This window comes from Dysidea avara, chromosome 9 (assembly GCF_963678975.1).
Source record: "Dysidea avara chromosome 9, odDysAvar1.4, whole genome shotgun sequence".
Taxonomy (NCBI): Eukaryota; Metazoa; Porifera; class Demospongiae; order Dictyoceratida; family Dysideidae; genus Dysidea; species Dysidea avara.
In genome coordinates this window covers 17,912,401-17,933,666 of record NC_089280.1, presented here as the reverse complement: position 1 = coordinate 17,933,666, position 21,266 = coordinate 17,912,401, and the positions used below count along the sequence as shown (strand labels likewise).

Sequence of the window (21,266 nt, the reverse complement as noted above, 5' to 3'; positions counted from 1 at the left end):
ACACTCTTGTACGATTGCAGTGCTGCCCCAGATGACTATCACCTAGACAACGAAAACACAGTTTACATTGTTTTGCACATTCCCACCTTTTTACTACATCTAATTGCTTGAAGTTTCCACACACCCATGCCCCGTGATATCCACCATAAACTCGGCATGATCTGTTAGTACGAAAGCCACCAGAAGTCTCAGAATTGGTATTTAATCTTCCAAAGAAGGTTCTTAGATATTCTTGAGATTGCCTTGCAGCAGTGAACTCAGTTTTATTCGATTTGCTATATGATACTCCTTGAAAAGTTTTAAGAGCTTTAACCTGAAATTCAGCTTCTTGTATTATCCACTCCTTTAGGACTTCTACACATTCAATCTTACGATTTTCATATACTCAGTGATGATATGAAGCCAATAAAGAAGCTGGCAATTTCTATTGCAGTTTCATATACATCATACCATCTTTCAATTCCTCTGACCAGTTAGCTTCCTTCAAATTCACAATAGTAACATCTAAAATATCAGCATACCTCTCTATATTCTTTGAGTTTCCAGGACGAATTGGTTTAAAGTTGTCAATCTCTTCTAGGTACAAAGCTATCTGCCTCCTTTGGCCACCAAAATTTCCTTTCCAATCTTACTTTTGCAGCTTCATACACTATGGATGAATGCCCTAAATTCTGAATTGCTCTCAAAGCTTCTCCAGTTAGAAATTGACGTAATTGTAGTAGCTTGTATTCTGCTGTGGCAGTTTCCTGATCCACACAGGCTATAAAAGCAGCCTTACAATTATGGTAGGTTTTCTTGTCACTTGAAAATACAGGAATGGTAACATGTTTTAGTTGTTTCCAAATGTCTCGGCCTAGTAAGACTCTACATCATGATCAAAACCAACCTCAGTAAGTGGATACATAGGAATTTAACCTTGCAATTTTGTTACCTGCTGCTGTATGTTTGATGTTGTACCCTCTGTTCTACTATCAGACTGAAGTGTAGCTGTGTTATCCAGAGACTTTCCACTATATTAGATGCCTGGCTTCTATTATTGCTATCCAAATCTTCTTCACTGCTCAATTACTGCTTATCTGGTCATAAGCCACTTGCGCATGATTTTGCGCTTCGCTATATTCTGTTTTGATCTTCTCTATCTCTTCTCCATATTTCAGTCTGTCTCTGTTTGCCAAGTAAATTTCTGACAGCCTTACCATTATATTCATAGCACTATCCAAAGCTTCATCTAATACCTCATAAGCCTGTTTAATCTCTGCTACAGGAACTTCCTCACTCTGTATTAACACTAATAAACAACGCCTACACTTAGTAAAATCAGTTTTTGCTCTTGTCTTTTCTCTCTTTAACTCTATCAACTTCTCCTCAGCCTCTTGCTGGACATCTCTCTGATGTGCTTCTAAGGTCAGTGGATTCTCTTCTTCAACCATCCTCTGCTACCAGATCTTGTTGTTCAGATGACAAATAGACAATTGACAATAACAAAATAAAATAAGTCTGTTCAACTAAAGGTTGGTTCAGCCAGCTGCTCTTCTTCAAAATCTACTGCTATTCTCAATAAGCTCAAGAGAGTCTTCTGGTTAAATTCACTTCTTTTATAGTTCTCCTTTTTGTGACCTCTTTTTTACCCATTTTTCACTGTTTGTTGTTTCTCAATGGCTTCTACATCTGGTCACCTGATTTTGTTTCACAACATAAGATTTTGCTAGACCTTTTCTTTTCTACGGCAAGGTTATTTTATTTCATCCATATAGGGTGTGAAACACCCATAGCAAAACGTTTAGATAAATTCAATTTCATCAGCCACTATATTTCCATGATGTTGCTGACAGACTGTAGGATAACTTAAGGAACCTCCTAGCTGTAGCAGTAGTGTAAGGTGAAATGTCTACTGTCCAACTCCTGCCAGTGTGTGAAGTAGTGTATGCTCTAATTGAATTATTTAAATATCTATGAGCTTCATTTATGGCCACTCTAACTGATAATTAATGTTTCTTGTCTCATGAAAATTCAGTTTCAGTGAAGTGACTGCTCAATTAGAATATTTTGTGGATTACTGACTGTTCTATTAGAGTATATATATTCACTCTATGTACCGTTACCGTAGACTCTGGTTATTAAGCGCATGTGCCTATAATTTTCGGAGGAATTATTTGTGAAATATGCTATGCTTGTTAAGTGCATGTGCTTAATAAGTGATTGTAATGGGATTCTGCTAGGAGAGTATACAGTAAGTTGTGCCCACCACATTTTTTTAGCGATTTAGTTACCAGTGTTCAGTCAAACAGCTTGCTTCAGTTGAGAAAACAACAGTCCTGAAAAGTCAGGTGCAACTATCGTTAATACAGGCAGTGGTATCTGCTAGATACATGCCTTGTGAAGTATCGAGTGTACTGTCATGCTTCTAGCTTGTTCTATTGGCATTATGCTACCATTTCACATAGTATGAGCTTGAAGGAGCAATTTCAACTATATGCACTTAACAGGAAGTATTTAGCGCAAGTATTTCATATGCGCTTAACAAGCAATGTGCGCTTAATAACCATATGCACCTAACAGCCAGAGTTTACGGTACCAGGCCAATTTTCTCAGATTTTTGCTAGTAAAAGCAAATCAAAGTTAGACCATATTTTCTGTAGCCCATTATGTATTTCTAAAATCTGGCTGCCAATACATGCAATTTGCCATGCATTTCTGGAATTTCACATTCTCAGAAAAGATGCAGGCTAGGCACCGGCCGATTATGCCGCCATAATTTAAAGCATAATAGGTGACCAAAAGCATCAAGCATAACGCCAGCACAATAGGGACGATATTTGAAATTTTAATTAAAATGCGCAATACGCACGCCTGAAAGAAAGCAAATATTCACTGCCAGTAGTATTATTCGTGCATTTCATATTTAAATACACGTAATATAACTTATTAAACCGTTTCTTTGTTGGTTATTCACACTTTGCAGAAATAAGATCGAGATACCCTAATAGAGCAGTCACTTACTCTAATACAGCAGTCAGGAAAGGCTGATATACTCTAATAAAACAGTCAGTTCTAGAGCATAATCTTGATTTTGAAAGCATAATTTTGAGCATAATAGGCCTGATTTTTGAGCAATGCTCAAAAGCATAATAGGTAAAATTTTGGGAATAATAGGCTGGAGCCTAATGCAGGCAATGGACCAGAAATATTACCAATTGGAGTGGCCTATCTGAGCAAATTCATGAAATAATTGATTGAATTATCATCACACAAGTAATAAAGTCTAACTATATCTTGTTCACCAAATCATATTTTACTATAAAATAGATAGTTACTTTGCCTCTTATATAGGTATTATCTGATGCTTATGAAAAATATAATAAGTAAAAATTCCCATGCAAAAACAGCTTGGCTGTACAAAAGGGCACATCCACGAAAGTAAAGGTAAAAGCCACTAAAAAGCTGATATCTGGTGTGGCCAAGAATGAATGGTAATCCAATTATGTTTTACAATCTTACATTGATCCTTTATCATCGACTTGTGCAGTCTTGCTGCATTCCTAATAACTCATTTTAACTCTAATTGGCTAGTAATCTGGCTACCTTTTTTTTCTCTACTACACTGACTACTGAAGAAGGTGGCAAAATTACTGGCCAATTAGAGGTAAAATGAGTTAATTAGGAATGCAGCAAGACTGCACAAGTTGATGATAAAGGATCAATGTAAGATTGTAAAACATAGTTGGACTACCACTCATACTTGGCATTCTTGGCCACACCAGACATCAACTTTTTAGTCACCGGTACTTCTGTGGACATACCCTTTCTGTACAGCCAAGCTGTTTTTTCATGGGGATAGCAGTTACATGAGTGTAGCCATAGATTGTACATTCTTCGTGGCACTCTACTATATAATCTATATTGAGAGTAGCTACATAAACAATTAACTAAGAAAGATGCATGTTCTTCAGTAATTTTGAATGTGTACTTGGAGCGGAACAAGGGAGCTGCAACTCGCTAACAATCTCATACAGCCTGCTTTACAATCTCTAAAATGTTAACATATAATTTTCCTGCAATAGTATTTTCTGTGCTACTTCCATAATTTTATGTACACTAAAAGTAATAAATGTAGTGCCACAAGCTTTTCTTTTGCACAATTGGGCAAGTGTGACTGTCTATACGTTGCAGTATCATCAAAATAATGCTGAATGCTGCTTTTAAAGTTTTATCCTGGGGTTGCTGCTGGCACTGCTGCTGCTGCAGCTGCTGGACTGCAATCATTATTGTAATTGTATATGTGATTGAGTAAAACCTGAGCATACTAGTAGGCTGACTGCTCAGTAAATACAGCCAAGTGCTAAGAATATAATACAAAATGCGGTTAGAATTATTTCATAAAAATGTTACTAGCTGTATGAAGGGTAGTTTTTCATGAGTTCAAAGGGGAGGGCATTATAACACTCACCTTGAACCTCACCAAAAGCTTTCCTTCATAGAGACAGTGAAACACATGATTATGCTTAAAACTCTGTTAGGGTTAGGATTGGGTTCAGCTTTGGTTTCTTCTTCACCCTGGAAGTTCTATAGTCTTTACCCCTGTAATACTTCTGTGTTCACATTTATATAGATAAGGTAGAAACTAAAGGAAGTGGGTAGCTGGCAGGGGCATAGCATAGTGGTATACACTCCCGGGTTCAAGTTCATGTAGAGACTTTTGGTTTCATTAATTAGTTTCAACACATTTTCTCAAATTTAACTACTGGAACAACAGTTTGCAGCCCCAGAGCACAATCATGGTTGCCAGCTGGCCATTGTGAGAAGCTATGAATTCATATGAACATAAATTTCTTTTTTTGTGCAAGTGTGCTACTCTGTAACATAACTTTTCTGTTACACCTTATCAGTCAGTAAGTCAAGTCACTAGGTCTAAGTCCTTGAAATTAGGTTAGGTAATCCTAAGGCTGCAGTACATGTTGCTGTCAGACCTTCAGTGCTGGTCACTGTAAAGTGCTAATAATAAAAGATTAAGATACTCTAATAGAGCAGTTACACTGTACAGCCAGTTACTGTTAATGTTTTCAGCTGGCTGGCTGAAAGCTACTCGTTTTTTTATCTTGACTATCAAATGTTGACATAGAAGTAACATTATCACTGCTTTTATATATTCTCATGTGCCAGACATTTTGTATCAGGAATGGCTAATCTTACTTGGCAGGCTGCTGTACACAGACAGAGTGCAGCTTCCAGTTAGTAAATTTGTGTAATAATGCACTGTAGCAACAAGAACATAAATCAGGCAAGTCTCTCCCAGTCCTGTGTCCAGCATACAAATGTGTACAGATTGAAATACTCTAATAGAGGAGTCACTTACCCTTATATATCATAGCAATCAGTTTAAATCTGTAATTCTACTGTAGCAGTTGCATTTATGATTATTACCTTAGAAAATATGCAATCTAGAAGTAATGTGGTTACATAGTACTATTATATCACTGGTTTTTATAATGCACTACTAGAAGTAGCTATACACTGTATGTATTCTATGCTGGCTATCAAACAGTATGGTAGTACTGTTTAAGTAAGGATCCCCCTTAAAACGACACACTCCACCTAAAATTCCACCTTTTAAAAATCATCCTAGAACATCTTACGTGACAAAAATTATTAGCTAACAAAAGTTCATAATATTTGTATGGTGGAGTGTCTAACTTGAATGCATTCACCAAATACCCTGCCTAAAGTAACAGCTCAGCCTTATTTCAGAACAAAGGCTTTGCCTTCATCAACACTAATGAACACCAATCAACAGTTTTGTATCCCCAGTGAAGGTGTTGATTTGATGACAGGTGAACTTTGGTGTACTTTACACAGGGTGTTTGTACAGAACATGCTGAGAGTTAGACACTCTCCCCCATACAAATATTATGAACTCTTGATATTAGTCCAATCAAAATACACAAGAAACACTTTATAGGCAACCTGATATCAAATTTTTAAAAACTCAAATTTTCATCAGCCTGTTACTCGCGTGGCCTGTCACAAAACATTTGAACCTATTTTGGTTCCCCATCCAAATATATTGAAATGTTTGGACCCCCAGAACAAAAATGTAATTATATGGACCCTCTCTGAAATATTTTATATCCCTACAAAATTTATTATCAACACCATTGCACGCATTCAATGAGGAGTCCAGATATTCAGCTGAAATGATTGATCCCCCCTGTCAATGTCCTTACCATTGTATTCAGCTAACTACACCAGTTTCTTTTTATTACAGAAACATGACAAGTGTAATACCTGTCCGTATAGGTCTATCATACACTATGATAGCAGAGTATAGTAGGGACCACAAAGGAGTGAGCGTAGCCCATGGGATAAAATCAAGCCTCAATTTTCCCTGACAAAGATGAGGCAGTATTGGTTAGGTAAAACCAAGTTTTCAGATCGACCCAAAATGCTTTCATCAAGTTGCTATGGAATTTTTTTTAAATATATTTAACAGAATTTTTTGCTGACTGACTGACTGAGTAGCTGACTGATGCCTTCAGACAAGTGTAACTCAATAACGGCTAAGGCTGCAGGCTTGATTTTTTCACTGTTTGATGTTGCTTCGGCCCGACAGGTGTCTTTTGGCATACCGCAGTACGTACAGTGCATTCTTCATGGACTTACCAGTGTCCTCCTTTGTGTCCCATTCATCTTTGCTGACAGCAAAAAGTGTCGATTTGGCAGTAGTATGTGATGGGTTCCCTTCGTAACATAAATCGTCCGTATTTTTCATAGTGCTATTTTGATAGCAGAGGTGCTTTTCAAACAGTTCTTGATTCGTACTGCTGTGTAACAGATTGAACACAGCCCACAACGAAGCGTAATGGATACTTCACTTTTCAGATGATAATTGATATAACTGGGGCACGCAGAACCATTTCTTTCTTTCTTTCGGTATGCATGGATTTCAGAAGTGCTTTTCGAACAGTTCTTGATTCAAAATGCTGTGTAACTGGTTGAACATAGCTGACAACGAAGCGTAATGGATACTTCACTTTCAGACGATAATTGGGGGCACGGCACCATTTCAGATGCAGTATGTGTGGGTTCACCAATCATAATAATTATTTGCAAGAACAGTTAACAAACAAGTACACAGAAAAATTTTCAACTAGAGTAGGGACCATAGTACATCAATAGTGCTGAAACAAGCTGGAGTAGTGCACGATATTAAATCACAGTAAAACAATAAGAAGTGTTATATCCCTACTGTATATTTCCAATATGGTATTTTGAGCAAAGTAGGGATATAACACTTCCTATTGTTTTACTGTGATTTAATACCGTACACTACTCCAGCTTGTTTAATACTTTTTATCAGTGTGCTATGGTCCCTACTCTAGTTGAAAATTCCAATTTTTTCTGTGTACTTGTAATTTAAGTGTCTAACTATACTTCAGGCAAGTATTTGCCACAGAGTAGAGGCTCAGCCGCAGGGAAACAGGAGAACAAGTATTTTTAAAGTAAATGAATTTATTGTCCCTTTACACAGCTAATTTTTTTGAAAAGAGCTAAGGTAGCTATAAATATTTCAAATAAACTAGTTATTTGCTCCCTTGCACGCACAACCTTACCTTTAAAAGGGGATTAAATATAGTTCAAGTGAAATTCTCTACAGTCAATAAAATCAATAGAAGAGGGATAAAACATTTCAAATTAAATTAATTGTTCCTCCACACTCCCACAGCATAAGAGATGAAACCGTCATTGACAAATAATGCAGAATGTGTACAAAAGGAATTAAATGGCAGGAACACAGCGTAAGGGACCTGTGTGGATATGGTGTGGTTACAAGAATAAATTTTAGCTACAGTACAACAGTAAAATACAGTTATTAAGTATGGTTGGCTGAGTCCACCCACTCTTTGCATGATTGAGCTAAGAAAATTATTTTAGAAGATAAAACTCTTTTGCAGGCAGCATCATCCAACATCTTCCTGACTAACAACATGAAAGATGCTGTTAATTCAGCAGATTGTTCACAGAAACTGGCTGGTAGTGGTCAAGCACTGTAATTCCAATTGTCTCATAGTACTCTGAACTTGGTAGCTACTTTTAAATCTCTACAGCAATTTGAAGGGAATTGTTTCCTGATTGTATATGATGTACAGAGTCCAAAGGGCAAGTCAATTCTAACATCGCATTTTCATAGTGAATTGAATAATATCTGGGCAATAGCATGTTGTTAGTATGGATATTGGAATTGTTGATTAAGGTGCTTCAGTACGAATCATTAGCTAGCTCAGAAGTTCTGTAGGTCTGCATATACTTGAACAAATAAAAAATTAGTAAAAATTTCAATGAGCTTTGTAGCTAGAATATGTAGCATCTTATTGTGATGGTAAGTGTATCTCTGCTGACTTGAACCAACAGGGGACAACCGTTTAAAACATTTACTGTAGTGGGGCAGGTAGAATTACACAATAAGCACTTTGCATCACATTGCATGGATCAATGCTGAAAACTGACAGCAATGGGCAAAGTGTCGGCAGAGGCAGCCCATAAGAGAAATGATAATTGATCAGGATGAAATCCTGCATATATATTGAAAGAGAATCAAATATTTCAAGTGAAAATATATATTTGTTCCCCCACAACTGATACGTGTATATGAGGGGACTGTCTATGATACTAAGAACCTTGGAAATTAGTGTCACTGACTATATAGCTATGTAAATCTCACAGGGTCTTATTCTGTTGGTTCTACCTTGGTTTTCAGGGGGTGATGATCAAATATTTTAGCTGAAATATATGGACCCCTGGTATACCGTATAATGCTGGTAACTAGCTCTTCTAGAGTGGGGATAAAATATTTTATAGGAGTCCAAATATTTCAAGAAAAGTGGATCAAGGGTCCACTTTTTGGGAGTCCAAATATATCATTACAGGGGTTCCGATGAGTGTGTGCCTTCTGTGCCCTGTCTTTCCTGGTCGTCATCTTCTTCATACAACGAAACCATATCCAGGCATTAATTTTCCATATTAACACTTTCCTTAAGTAGCATATTTAGATGCCACAAACTATTTAAAGTGCTTACGCTACTGTAGAAGATACTGTACACCTGGTAGATGTCTGTAACTTCACAATAGGTTTGAGACCACGCCCATTAACAATCTTGGTTGATTAATAACAATTAAGCGCAGAGACCACATCTCTTAACGATCTATTTATTTGATCATGATGACATACCCCTTATTGGTTTAGCTTATTAACACAGTGAAAATAAGGAATAGTGACCATGCCTCAGTCTTGTTAGGCTAAAGGCAGACTTGAGATACTCTAATACAGCAGTCACCCTAATAGAACAGTCACATGTGTATAGCTCTATGTTATAACAAAGAAACTGAAAAATTAGAAAATTATTCACTTAAAAATGAAGTAGGTTTCCAAGCAATAAAAGGTAGTGAAACAAGAGATGAATGATAGTATTACAGCAAAGCTCGGTGAAAAAATCCCTACTTTGGCATTGAACAAAATTGTTATTATAACATGTCAATGTAAGGATTTTCTCAGAGAGATATGCTGTAATATCACATTGATCTCTTGCTTCACTACTTTTTATTGCTTGGATCCCTATTTCATTGTTAAATTAATAATTGTATATACTTTAAATTTATTATGCAGACTTTAGTGTGCAATAAATGCATGTCCCCTGTGACTTGGTAATGCCTACACAGTAACCATGGTACCATAGTGTACAACACGCATCACAGCATATCATAATTCCACCCTCTGGGCACTGGCAGATGAACCACAGTTTTCAGCATGCTGATTAAGGGGCAGGATGCTACAGTGTTTTTGGGTTACTAATCACCTGAATAGCCCCATGGGAAGGTAGTTCACAAAGCTTGTAGAGTTGCTACACTCATATCTCAAACCAGCAAAAAGAAATCACCTCAGTGCAAAGCTTACCTGTGCTGAAGTGTAGTACTGGCTTCATTTAGTGTTTAATTCTCATATACTGGCTACTTTTATTTACCTCTAAATGGATTTGCTCATGATGGTCAAACATAGGTAGATAGGTACATTCATAGATGTACACCCACATTTTTATGAAGACAATTTCAGTAAACCAGGCATGTGCCCACAGCCATCCTTCAGTTGGCATTTTAAAACAATATTATTCTAAGAAGAGTATGTACTTACTTCTAGTGGCTGTATGTGTTTATTTGAGGCATGTGCCTTTTGCTTCCTTCCCTGTGCAACTCACTACTTGATCTGGGGTGTGCATTTAGTTTAAGTCTGTACACCTAAATGTACAAATTAGTAAACTATGTCATCTATTTTATTTAGGACACTGGGGCAATGGATATTCAGCCGCACAAGAAGAATGTTGATCCTCCTCCTGATGCTAAATCTCGAAAGATCCAACGAACAAGGGTTAGTTCTAATTACAAAATACTGTAACTAACAAAGTATAACATTTTAGAGCTGAAATATGTGAATATCCAAAGATTAAAGCACTATCTATGGCCCATTAAATCAATGTACCTATCAATATTAAGCCTCGCTACCCTCTCCCCAGGTGGACTAGTGGTCTGATTTGACCTTTAAAAGGTTGCACTGCCAGTGAGGAATTTAACTGTTCAAATATTTTAAGTGCTTGCTTTAACTTTACCGGTCCTACAAAAATAACCTGTTTCCAAAAGTACAGTGTGTGGGAATTTGACCACTCATCATGTCTCCATGGGTGAGGAAGTTGAAAAAGTCAAATCTCCAGGTGTTATTACCTTAGTTCATATAATTGATGCAGCAACTGTTCAAATTTGACCACCACTCGATGCTTGAAAATGACATTGAAGCACCTTTGTCTGGGAGGGGGATAATATTAATAGATGCATAAATGTTGATAATTTCAAGGTCACATTTAAGTTTTTAGTGCATGTTATTGCACACTTACATATGTTGAACTCCTAGTTAGACAGTCCAGTAGTGGTTGATGTAAAGGGGGCTGATAATGGTAGAGAATCTCTGAGAACAGATGATCTGGAGCTGTACACTCCCCAGAAAATGTAGTTTTTGTAAAGGCTCAAAACTTTAGCTCATCATAAATGGAAGCAATGTGACTGTAACATCAATCATGTTGTAAGCTATCTGCAACTTGACCACATCAACGAAATTAATGCTGAAGTTTAGTGATACTGTAGTCTAGCTAATAGCTAGCTATAGCCACAGCATTTGAAAACAGCTTGTAATGAGTTGAAATAATTTGAGATATACATGCAAGCTTATCATAGATTGAGAGGTAATTCAATAGGTATCAAAAACAAAATATGAGACTAAATTTGACAAAACCAGGGTCCCACACCTTGACTTTAACCAACTATAACTTTACCTCTCACTGTGCTATATATTGACCTACAATTTTCACACAATTCTACCATAGTACTATGAAACACAGGTCAAAATTTTGAAACTAAAGGCACTAGTGCAATAAAAATTGTTAATTTAAAACTGAATTAGGGTTCCTTCAAGCAATAAAAAGTAGTAAAACAAGAGATGTGGTAGCTATGGGCGAAAATACCTACTTGGCATTATAGCAATGAGCCTATATATTGGTGTGTTTTCTATCTTTTCAATTCCAAAGTAGGGATTTTACCATATTGCTACAATTCCAAGTAGGGATTTTCCCTCATAGCTACCATCATCTCTTGTTTCACTACTTTTTATCACTGGAACCCTAAAATTAATGGTCTTTTACTACACTAGTTTGTTAACTTTTTTGTTAGAGCATGGCTATAAAATACACCTGTGGCTGTGACAGCTGTATTTAGTAGTATCTCGATCTCACTACTCAGGCATATATGGTGCAATACATTGCTTTCTATAGAGCTAGAATGTTGAGGGGTGCGGCCTCAGTACTGATAATTAGAGGTGTTGTAGCGTGTTCTGATTGTTTAAGGAGGCGTGGCCCATAGCAATTGTTTATAACCCTGTCACCCAGATACTATAAGCACCTCAAATAGTTTCATGGCATATACTTCAAGGAAAGTGTCGATACAGAAAATTAATGCCTTGGTATATGGTTTCCTATTTTAATTGAAGATAAAAGGAATAGCAAAGCACAGAACACAAATATTCGTCAGAACCACAAAAGGCACATCCCATTCATGGGTTTATTGTTGTGGTGTAAAATAGTGGCCATGTGCTGCTTTGTTTGGCCTCTAGCCTTGTGACTGTGGTCAGTGAGGCCATCAGACCAAAATACAAGCTTTGGTGATTTTTACAGTTCTATATCCTGCCACCTGTAAGTGTTTTCTTGCTTTTAACGCTGTATTTGATGTTGAATAGAATAAGACCGTAAAGGTGATTTTCATCATGTATGATATTTCTATGATGGTTTTCTAAATGTGTCACTTTTAGCGACACCCAAATTAGAGTTTGCCTGATACAGCCAACTCTACTAAAAGCTGTCTAAAATGGTGGAAAGTTTGGTTGTCGGCTATTTGTACAGTGGATGCTCTGGAAGCAGTAAAACATGTCAAAATTTAGTATGCATAGCTTCAACCATTGGCAAGCTACAGCACATTGAATACTTAAAGCTGGCATTTCTTAATGTTTGCAAACAGGCAATAAGACTGGATTTCCCAGACACAGTCACATGTATCAATAATGTCATAATTATGACCAAATGTTACACATGTGACTTAAATACTGAACTGTTCACCTTCATTGCAGACACCCAAGGCAGAGGTAAAAAAGGTAACCCAGCCACCTGAAGGGGCAGCAGTGACAAAAGCAAACCAACCACATCCTAATATGGTGAGCAAACTGGTATGTAGCACTTTATACCATAATTTTGTCTTTCAGTGTTGTGACTTGTGCATAAATTTTGCATGCAAAATATACAAAATTTGTTGCTAAAATGCATTATTTTACTATTTTGTTTAGCTAGCAACATGCATGCTATAACTTTATTCTATTAAGATTCCAACTTTCAAATTCTACAGTAGCTATATTTCACAAAGCTCAGTCTCTGAGTCACATATTAATTGTGTATGACAGGTTTTCTTTCACAAAAAGTCAAGTTCACAGCTTTCACACACCCTTAATGCAAAACAAAAGCCTGTAATTGAGCCCACATCTCAGCCTTTCTCTTGGTTCATATATGTGTCACACAGCTAAAAAAAAACCTTCTTTAGTTCTATTATGGCAGAATTGACAAATTTCACCCAGTAAGTTTGAGGACAGTTGATACTCTGAAACAAACAGGCAGAAAAATCTTGCGTTTGCCCTCAGTGCAGGACAACTCACTGACATTAACTTACCAACATTTGACTCTTACTGAGGGCATAACATGTACACCTCACCACTGTTTGACTTGTATCTCAAAATTGGATACTTTATTGTTGTTCTCTGAGCAGACCACCTCGTTATCATCAGTTTCAGAGTAGGGCACCTCACTGTTTGTCTGAGCAGAATACCTTGCTAGCTTGCATGAGTGCACTGGTTGAGTCAGGGCCAAGGGCAGGTGGGATAGTGATTTTGTTTGGTATGCTTGTGATGGATGCAATCTTTGTGACAGGATTCAGTATTATAGGTAATAATTGTAGAACTCACATGAGTGAGTATGTTACAATAGGTGTAATAATTTAGGCTAAGTTACAATATAGTGTTATTTAAATGTTCCTTAAAAGTATCTAAATTGTTACAATTTATAGTATCTATAGATAGATTGTTCCATAATTGGATTGATGTAGGAAAGAAACTGTACTTGTATGCGTCAATAGCTGTGTCTGGCTGTATAAATTTAAGGTCACTGCCCCTGGTATGCCTTGTTCTATGTGTTATATAGCTAGGTAGTGAGATATCCACGCTGCTATGAATAATTTTGTGCAACATTTGAAGTCTTAGATGTTTGAAGTGTGTTTCCATGGTATTCCAATTAAGACGTAATAACATGTTTGATACACTGCTAGTGTGGTAATAATCATTCATCACAAAACGAGCTGCTCGTCTTTGTACAGACTCCAGTTTGTTAATTGACTGTCTGCTATATGGTGCCCAAGCTGTAGCTGCATATTCCAAAGTAGATTTGACGTATGTAAGATACAGATCTTCTTTGATTTTACGTGAGCAGTTCGCAAAATTTCTCCTTACAAAACTTAATACAGAGTTTACCTTTTTGCACACATTGTCCACGTGCTGGTTAAAAGATAGGTTGGAGTCAATTGATACCCCCAGGTATTTGGCACACTCGACCATAGTAAGTTGTTTTCCATGAAGGGTGTAATTAGCATGTATTGGGGTTTGTTTAAGAGTTATTGATATAACCATACATTTATCGATGTTGAAAGACATTTTCCACTCTTTCTCCCATAGTTCCAAAAGTTGCAGATCGTCTTGCAAGGCTCTAACATCTGTAAAACTGTCAATTCTCCTATATAGTATGCAGTCATCAGCGTATAAGCGACAAATAGAGCTTAATGTCTGTACAATATCATTTATATATATAAGAAATAGAAGAGGACCTAGCACAGAGCCTTGTGGGACACCACTTAAAACATTACAAGGGGTGGAGGTGCATCCACCACACACAACACTTTGTGTACGTCCAGTCAGAAAAGATGTGATCCAGTTTAGTATATTACCTCTAACTCCATAATAGTTCAATTTTAGAAGTAAGTGATGGTGTGATACTTTGTCGAAAGTTTTACTGAAATCAAGTAAAATCATGTCTGTTTGGCTTTTTTGATTTAAATTGTAAGCTAGATCATGGATTGTTTGCAATAGCTGTAACTCAGCAGAACGCCGTTTCCGAAATCCAAATTGCTTGTCTGATAAGATATTATTTGATTCTATGTGTGACATGATATTGCTGTACTAATGTTCCATGAATTTACTGCATACGCTAGTAAGAGGCACTGGCCGATAATTTGATGGGTCCTTTCTGTTTCCTTTTTTGAACAGTGGGCAAATTAATGCTTTTTTCCATTCTGATAGTACTGTACATTGATTTAAGGAGGCAGAAAAAAGTAGCTGGAGACAAGGAGATACCTCAGTTGCTAGAACTTTCAGTAGTTTGGTAGGGATGCAGTCAGGACCTGAAGACTTGGTGGGATCGAGATCATTTAGTAAGGTGGCAATACCAGATAAATCAAATTCAACAAAAGAAATATCTTGATATGGACTATCTCCCATGTGTGGCAACACTGAACCGTCATCCCTAGTAAACACTGACGAAACTTGCTCATTTAGAATCTCAGATTTCATCTGATTGTCAGTATAGTTGGTGCCATTCTTGTGCAGTGCTCCCAAGCCACAATAATCTGTTCGTAATGATTTGATATGTCGAAACAGCCGTTTCTTCTTGCCATTTTGATACGGGTCATATATGGTGTTAAACATGTATTTCCTAAATGCTCTTCGGCATTCCCTTTGCATGGTCTTTTTAAGTTCCTTATAGCGTGACCAATCTGCAGATGACCTTGTAGCTTTAGCACAATTATAACTAGCTTGTTTCCGTCGCCTCAACTGTTTGATATGTCTATTAATCCATGGTTGGCGGTTGTTGGTTCTTTTCAGTATGTAGCACCCCCTCTGAGGGGGTGCTACATACTGAATCCTGTCACAAAGAGGCCCCTCCACCATGAGTAGAGATAGCGTGATCACTGTTAACATGTGCAATGGTGTTGAGTATGCATGGGTTCTAATTCTATAACTGGGTTTGATACCAGCCATACCCCAAACTATACATAGCTCTAATGCATGCCACGTAGTGGAAGTGCATGTGGGCCAAGTGTACATAGGATGTTAAACACAATTTACTACTGTAAATAAGGTTAACAGATAAAGAAGCCTTGGGGTTAAATGGGGCAGCACAGGACATTGCCAGATGCTAGGTGCTAAAAGGACCTGGTGAGGAAGTTAGCTACTGTATTTCTATTGCTATAGCCAGTACTTAGTCATTTCAAGCAGCTGGACTGCACCCAATTTTCCTCAAACCCTGCCAGCATTGTAGAGAGCATAGCACAATGAAATGGCAGCAACGCACAATTAGCAATAAACAGTGAGTGATGCAGCAAACAACAAGTGGGCAATAAACAAACAAATGGCAGTGAGCAAATGCATGATAAGCAACCACAGTGAGGGATGCATGATAAGCAATCAACAATGGATGATAAGCAACGAACAATTAACAATGCATCACAAATAATGAGCAACACATGAGAATCCAGCAAACATGATGAGCAATAAGCACAATTAGCAATGCATGATAAGCAACAAATAATGAGCAGTGCATGACAAGTAATGACAAGTGACAAACAAAACAATGAGCCATGTATGACGTACCACATACAAACAAACAATGAGCAATGAATGATGTGCTGCAAACAATGAGGAGTGCATAAAGAGCAACAACCAATTAGAGATGCATGGTGGGCGATAAAACAGTGAGGGATTTACAACAAGCAACCAAGTAGCACGCATACAGTGGTCAGTAATGCATGGCATATTGTGGTTGGCAATGTACTGCAAACAATGAGGAGTGCATAATGAGCAACACCCCATCAGAGATGTATAGTGGGTAATATAACAGTGGGGGATGTACGATGAGCAACTAAATAGGCATGCATACAGTAGTCAGCTATGCACAGCATATAGTAGTAATGCACAGCAACTAAAAAGCATGCATACAATAATGACTAAGTAGGCACTCAGTAATGTACAGAAACTAGTAAGCATATGTATACAGTAGTCAGCATACAGTAGTTGGCAATGTACAGCTATACTATGATGCGATTGTCCGTCTTACACGATATGGTGATCTGGGTTCCAAATGGTAGTGTCAGCCATAAAGAGGAGTCATGGAACTGAGGAGGTTGTATGTACGTCACTGCTCCATCTTCCTAAGGTAAGCCAGCAAATGCTATCATTGTTGCTGCCCCTATGCGAAAACTATATGGCTGGCAAAAGCTGCTCATTAAAATTTGTTGGCTGCAGTAGGCTGCAGAGTGTAACTGTGAGATTCTGCCTTGTGAGTGAGGAGAACCAGCCTCCATAAAACAGTAGACCTTCTCTATGAGATTCTGGCCCTTGACTAGCATACTGGCATATGGCTTGAACAGGAGATGTAGAAGTGCCTGACTTGTGGATAGCTACAGCGGAATGGATCTGTCTTTACTGGTGCATTAATATGGAGTAATGATCACTTTCCATGTGAAAATCGGGCCAGGTGGAGTGACTCATCCTGTGTTGGATCAGGAACCTTCAAAATGTGATGTAACCAAGGCTTGGTTACCCTGCAATGCACTGTATAGGAATCGCACAATGAAACAGCAACAGTAGCCACTGCAACACCAGTGATACATTATGTACGTACGCAGCAAGGACACTTAAAGTCACCATCATCATTACAAAGTGTCAGCTTTCAGCCAGGCAGGGAAGTAAGCCAAGCAAGGCAGTAGCCCAAGAAGGGAAGTAAGCTAAGCAAGGCAGTAGGCCAAGCAAAGCAGTAGGCCAAGCAAGCCTAACAAGGCAGTAAGCCACGCAAGGCAGTAAGCTAAGCAAGGCAGTAAGCTAATCAAGGCAGTAGGTCAAGCAGGGCAGTAATCCCAGCATAGCAGTAGGCCAAGCAGGGCAGCAAGCCAAGCAAGGCAGTAGGCCAAGCAGGAAGCAAGCCAAGCAAGGCAGGAGGCCAAACAGGGCAGTAAGCTAAGCAAGACAATAGGCCAAGCAAGGCAGGAAAGTAAGCCAAGAAAGGCAGTAGGTCAAGCAGGGCAGTAAGCCAGGCAGGGAATAGGCAAGCAGGGCAGTAATCCTGGTAATAGGCCAAGCAGGGTAGTGAGCCAAACAGGTAAGTGAGCCAACAGGTCAGTAAGCCAGGCAAGGCAGTAAGCCAGGCAAGGCAGTAAGCCAGGCAAGGCAGTAGGCCAAGCAGGACGGTAAGCCAAACAGGGCAGTAATCCCAGCACAGCATTAAGCGAAGCAGGCCACTAAGCCAGGCAAGGTAGTAGGCCAAGTAGGGCAGTAATCCCAGCACAGCAGTAGGCCAAGCAAGGAAGTAAACCAGGCAAGGCAGTAGGCCAAGCAGGTTAGTAATCCCAGCATGGCAATAGGCCAAGCAGGTCAGTAAGCCAGGCAAGGCAGTAGGCCAAACAGGGCAATAAGCCAAGCAAGGCAGTAATCCCAGCATGGCAATAGGCCAAGCAGGACAGTAAGCCAAGCAGGGAAGTAAGGTACAGGGCAGGCCAAGCAGGGCAGTAAGCCAAGTAGGGCAGTAATCCCAGCACAGCAGTAAGTGAAGCAGGGAAGTAAGCCAAGCAGGGCAGTAATCCCAGCACAGCAGTAGGCCAAGCAGGGCAGTAATCCCAGCACAGCAGTAGGCCAAGCAGGGCAGTAAGTCAGGCAACCAAGCAGGCAGGCAAGGCAGTAGGCCAAGCAGGGCAGTAAGCCATGTAGGGAATAGGCCAAGCAGGGCAGTAAGCCAATCAAAGCAGTAATAAATTTGCTATGCTTGTATTAAATGCAGCAGCCACATAATTAATATATGGGCAAACAGCAATGACACTGAAGGTCACCGTAATCATTACAAAGTTCCAATTGCCAGAAGAAAATGAAAAGAATGGCTGGACTACCACAAATGAGGTGCTTACTGCTTGGCATGTTTGTGGCAGATGCAATCTTTGTGACAGGATTCAGTATGTAGCACCCCATCCACCACGAGTAGAGATTGCATGATCACTGTTAGCATGTGAAACAGTGTTGAGTATTATTGTAGGTTCTAATTCTATAACTGGGTTTAATACCAACCATACCCCAGGCTTCCTTGTCTGTTAACCTTATTTGCAGTGGTAAATGTGTATAATGGAGTGGTCATGGCTTGACTCACCACCTGCAGGATTGATAGACCACAACCTAGTACCAGTAGGTCATAGATACTAGCCAAGCCACAGCAGAAGTACTCTCTACAGTCCACACCTCTTCAATTCTCAACAGAACAGCTCTAACTGATCAAGGAGGAATTCACAGGGAAAAAAAGCTGCAGAGCTGAGGAGGAATAACTGCCACAGGGATTTACTTAATCTATATTATAAGTCCCAAAGAAGAAAGGGGGCAATGTCCAGTTGTCAATCTGAAATCCTTTGATTATTTTGTTCAAAAGATCATTTCATAATAGGATTTGCAACTTAAAATACCTCTTGCTTGACCTAAGAATGTTTTTTTCATGTGCCATCAGTATGAACTATCTTACATACCAAAGCAATCCATATATCTCCCATTTCGGTTCCTCACTAAAACTTGTTAACCAGATTTAGGGATGCTGAGACAGAAGGGGTAAGGCTAATAACCCCACATGGACAACATATTGTTTGCAGATTTGAGAGATGATTCACAATCACTTAGCAGGTCAGCTACAAAAAAAATCACCCTGTAGAGAGTTCAGCTACAAAGAAACCATCCTGTAGAGAGTTCAGCTACAAACAAGTTACCCTACAGAGAGATCAGCTTGAAACAAGACATTTCAGCTACAAACAAATCACCCTGTAGGGAGTTGAAGGCATACATTTTAGAAAGTCAGCTGGGTCTCATTATTTGCAGAAAGAAATCTGTATTAGTAGAGTAGCTTAGCATCAAATTTTGAGGAAATTGTTACGAAGTGGATAAAAACACCAATTTTTTTCTGAAGGTTTGTTGAAGCATTTGGACCATTTTTAGAAGGGGTGCTATGCCCCCATTATTATTGGTCACTGCTTGTAGCAAAAAAATCTAAATACTCTAATAGAGCAGTCAACCACTAACAGAAATATCTCCTTCAATAAGCTGTAGCTAATAATTTATCTGTAAAAACCCAATAAGAACAGTCTAAAATGTCATAACAGACCTTCTATAATCTATAATATTCCTGGGAAAGATGAACCTAGCCCCCAGAATGGCATCCAAATCTGCTGTATTATTCAAACTTCACTATGCAATTTCATTTCCAAGTTGCCCTATCCCCCACACTGCATGTTAAGAGTATAGGGGTAAGGAAAGCAACACTTTCTTTGGCTTCTCTTAAGTTGTTTATTAAGTGCATAGTAAGTCTAATTTTTGACCTGTTTGCTTTTAAACTTGCAAATCTCATGGTAGGACAACATAATTATTGTAACAGTTTACATCTTTGGTGTGCTTCCAACTAACATTTTATGTGACATTGATGACCTAAAAACTTATTATACTGGGGAGTCTAGTTTGCAAACATTTTTTGAGTTTTTAAAAGTATATTCAGCTACTGCATGTCATGGATAGTGTAGTAATTGATTACAACCTCCTGGAGTTGGTCCACTATATAGAATGCAATGTTACTACCATGTAATTTTAGATGACATGATAGAGTGTCACTTGAATAGACAATCTACAAGGCAACCCAAGATTCAAAAAGATGCATGCAGAAATATATCTCAGCAAATAAAATCTACATACCTGGTTATAATGGAGGTACTTGAAATGCAAAGTAGTCAACAGACTAAATTGTCCATGTGGTTACTTCAGAGTTTATGATCCTCCATGCAAACTAGTTTACTAGTGAACATTGCGGTCTATTCTAAAATGGTGGTGGCTCTGTGGTGCTCAATATGCCACATGGTAATAGTACAGTATGCAGACAGTAAAGGTTTGCAGACCAATGCAAAGCAAATGCTGATAAAGTCATATTGTAGTATAGTGCATCTAATTAGCTATGTATAGCCAATTGTGGCTTAAACATTAATATAGATAATTAATTTGCTTAGGCACTGGTGCTGAACACAGTCTCTGAAATATTGAGGCAATTTTGAAAAAAGCTTATTATGTTACAGACTCTTTTCCACAACCTAACTTGTTTTCAAGAGAAAAAGCAAGAATGTATATTTGGTGGCAAGTGGAGTTATAGTAGCCATCCAAGAAAGCTGTCTAGATTCTAGACAATTCCATGGATCTTTCCCAGCACCTTTTAAAGTTTTCAGCAATGTGAAAAATTAGTATTGTCTTTATGAGGAGCTAGTTCAAAGTAGTCTTGCCAGACAGCCTGTATTTTTTCTTTTGTCAGTTGGTCGGGAAAAAGTTGGGATTTGGTCTTTTTCCTGACCAAATGACAATAGAAAAATACAGGCTGGCCTGCGAGACTAAGTTTTAAAGATGTAAGGATAGCAAATGAATTGAGCAATCTACCCTTGCATCTTTAAACTAGCTTATCATAAAGACAATACTAATTATAAATCTTTTACATTGGTCAAAGCTTTAAATGTGCTGGGAATGATGTATAAACCTA

The 21,266-nt window shown here is 38.4% G+C and overlaps 1 protein-coding gene across 1 annotated transcript in view; it reads left to right on the top strand.

The window, feature by feature from the left end:
- LOC136267434 (uncharacterized) overlaps nt 1–21,266 on the top strand; it is a 44,242-nt gene that overhangs the window by 13,558 nt on the left and 9,418 nt on the right. The window contains exons 2-3 of the mRNA XM_066062587.1: nt 10,328–10,414; nt 12,713–12,796. Coding sequence (XP_065918659.1) covers nt 10,328–10,414; nt 12,713–12,796 — 171 coding nt within the window. The remainder of the gene's footprint in view (nt 1–10,327; nt 10,415–12,712; nt 12,797–21,266) is intronic.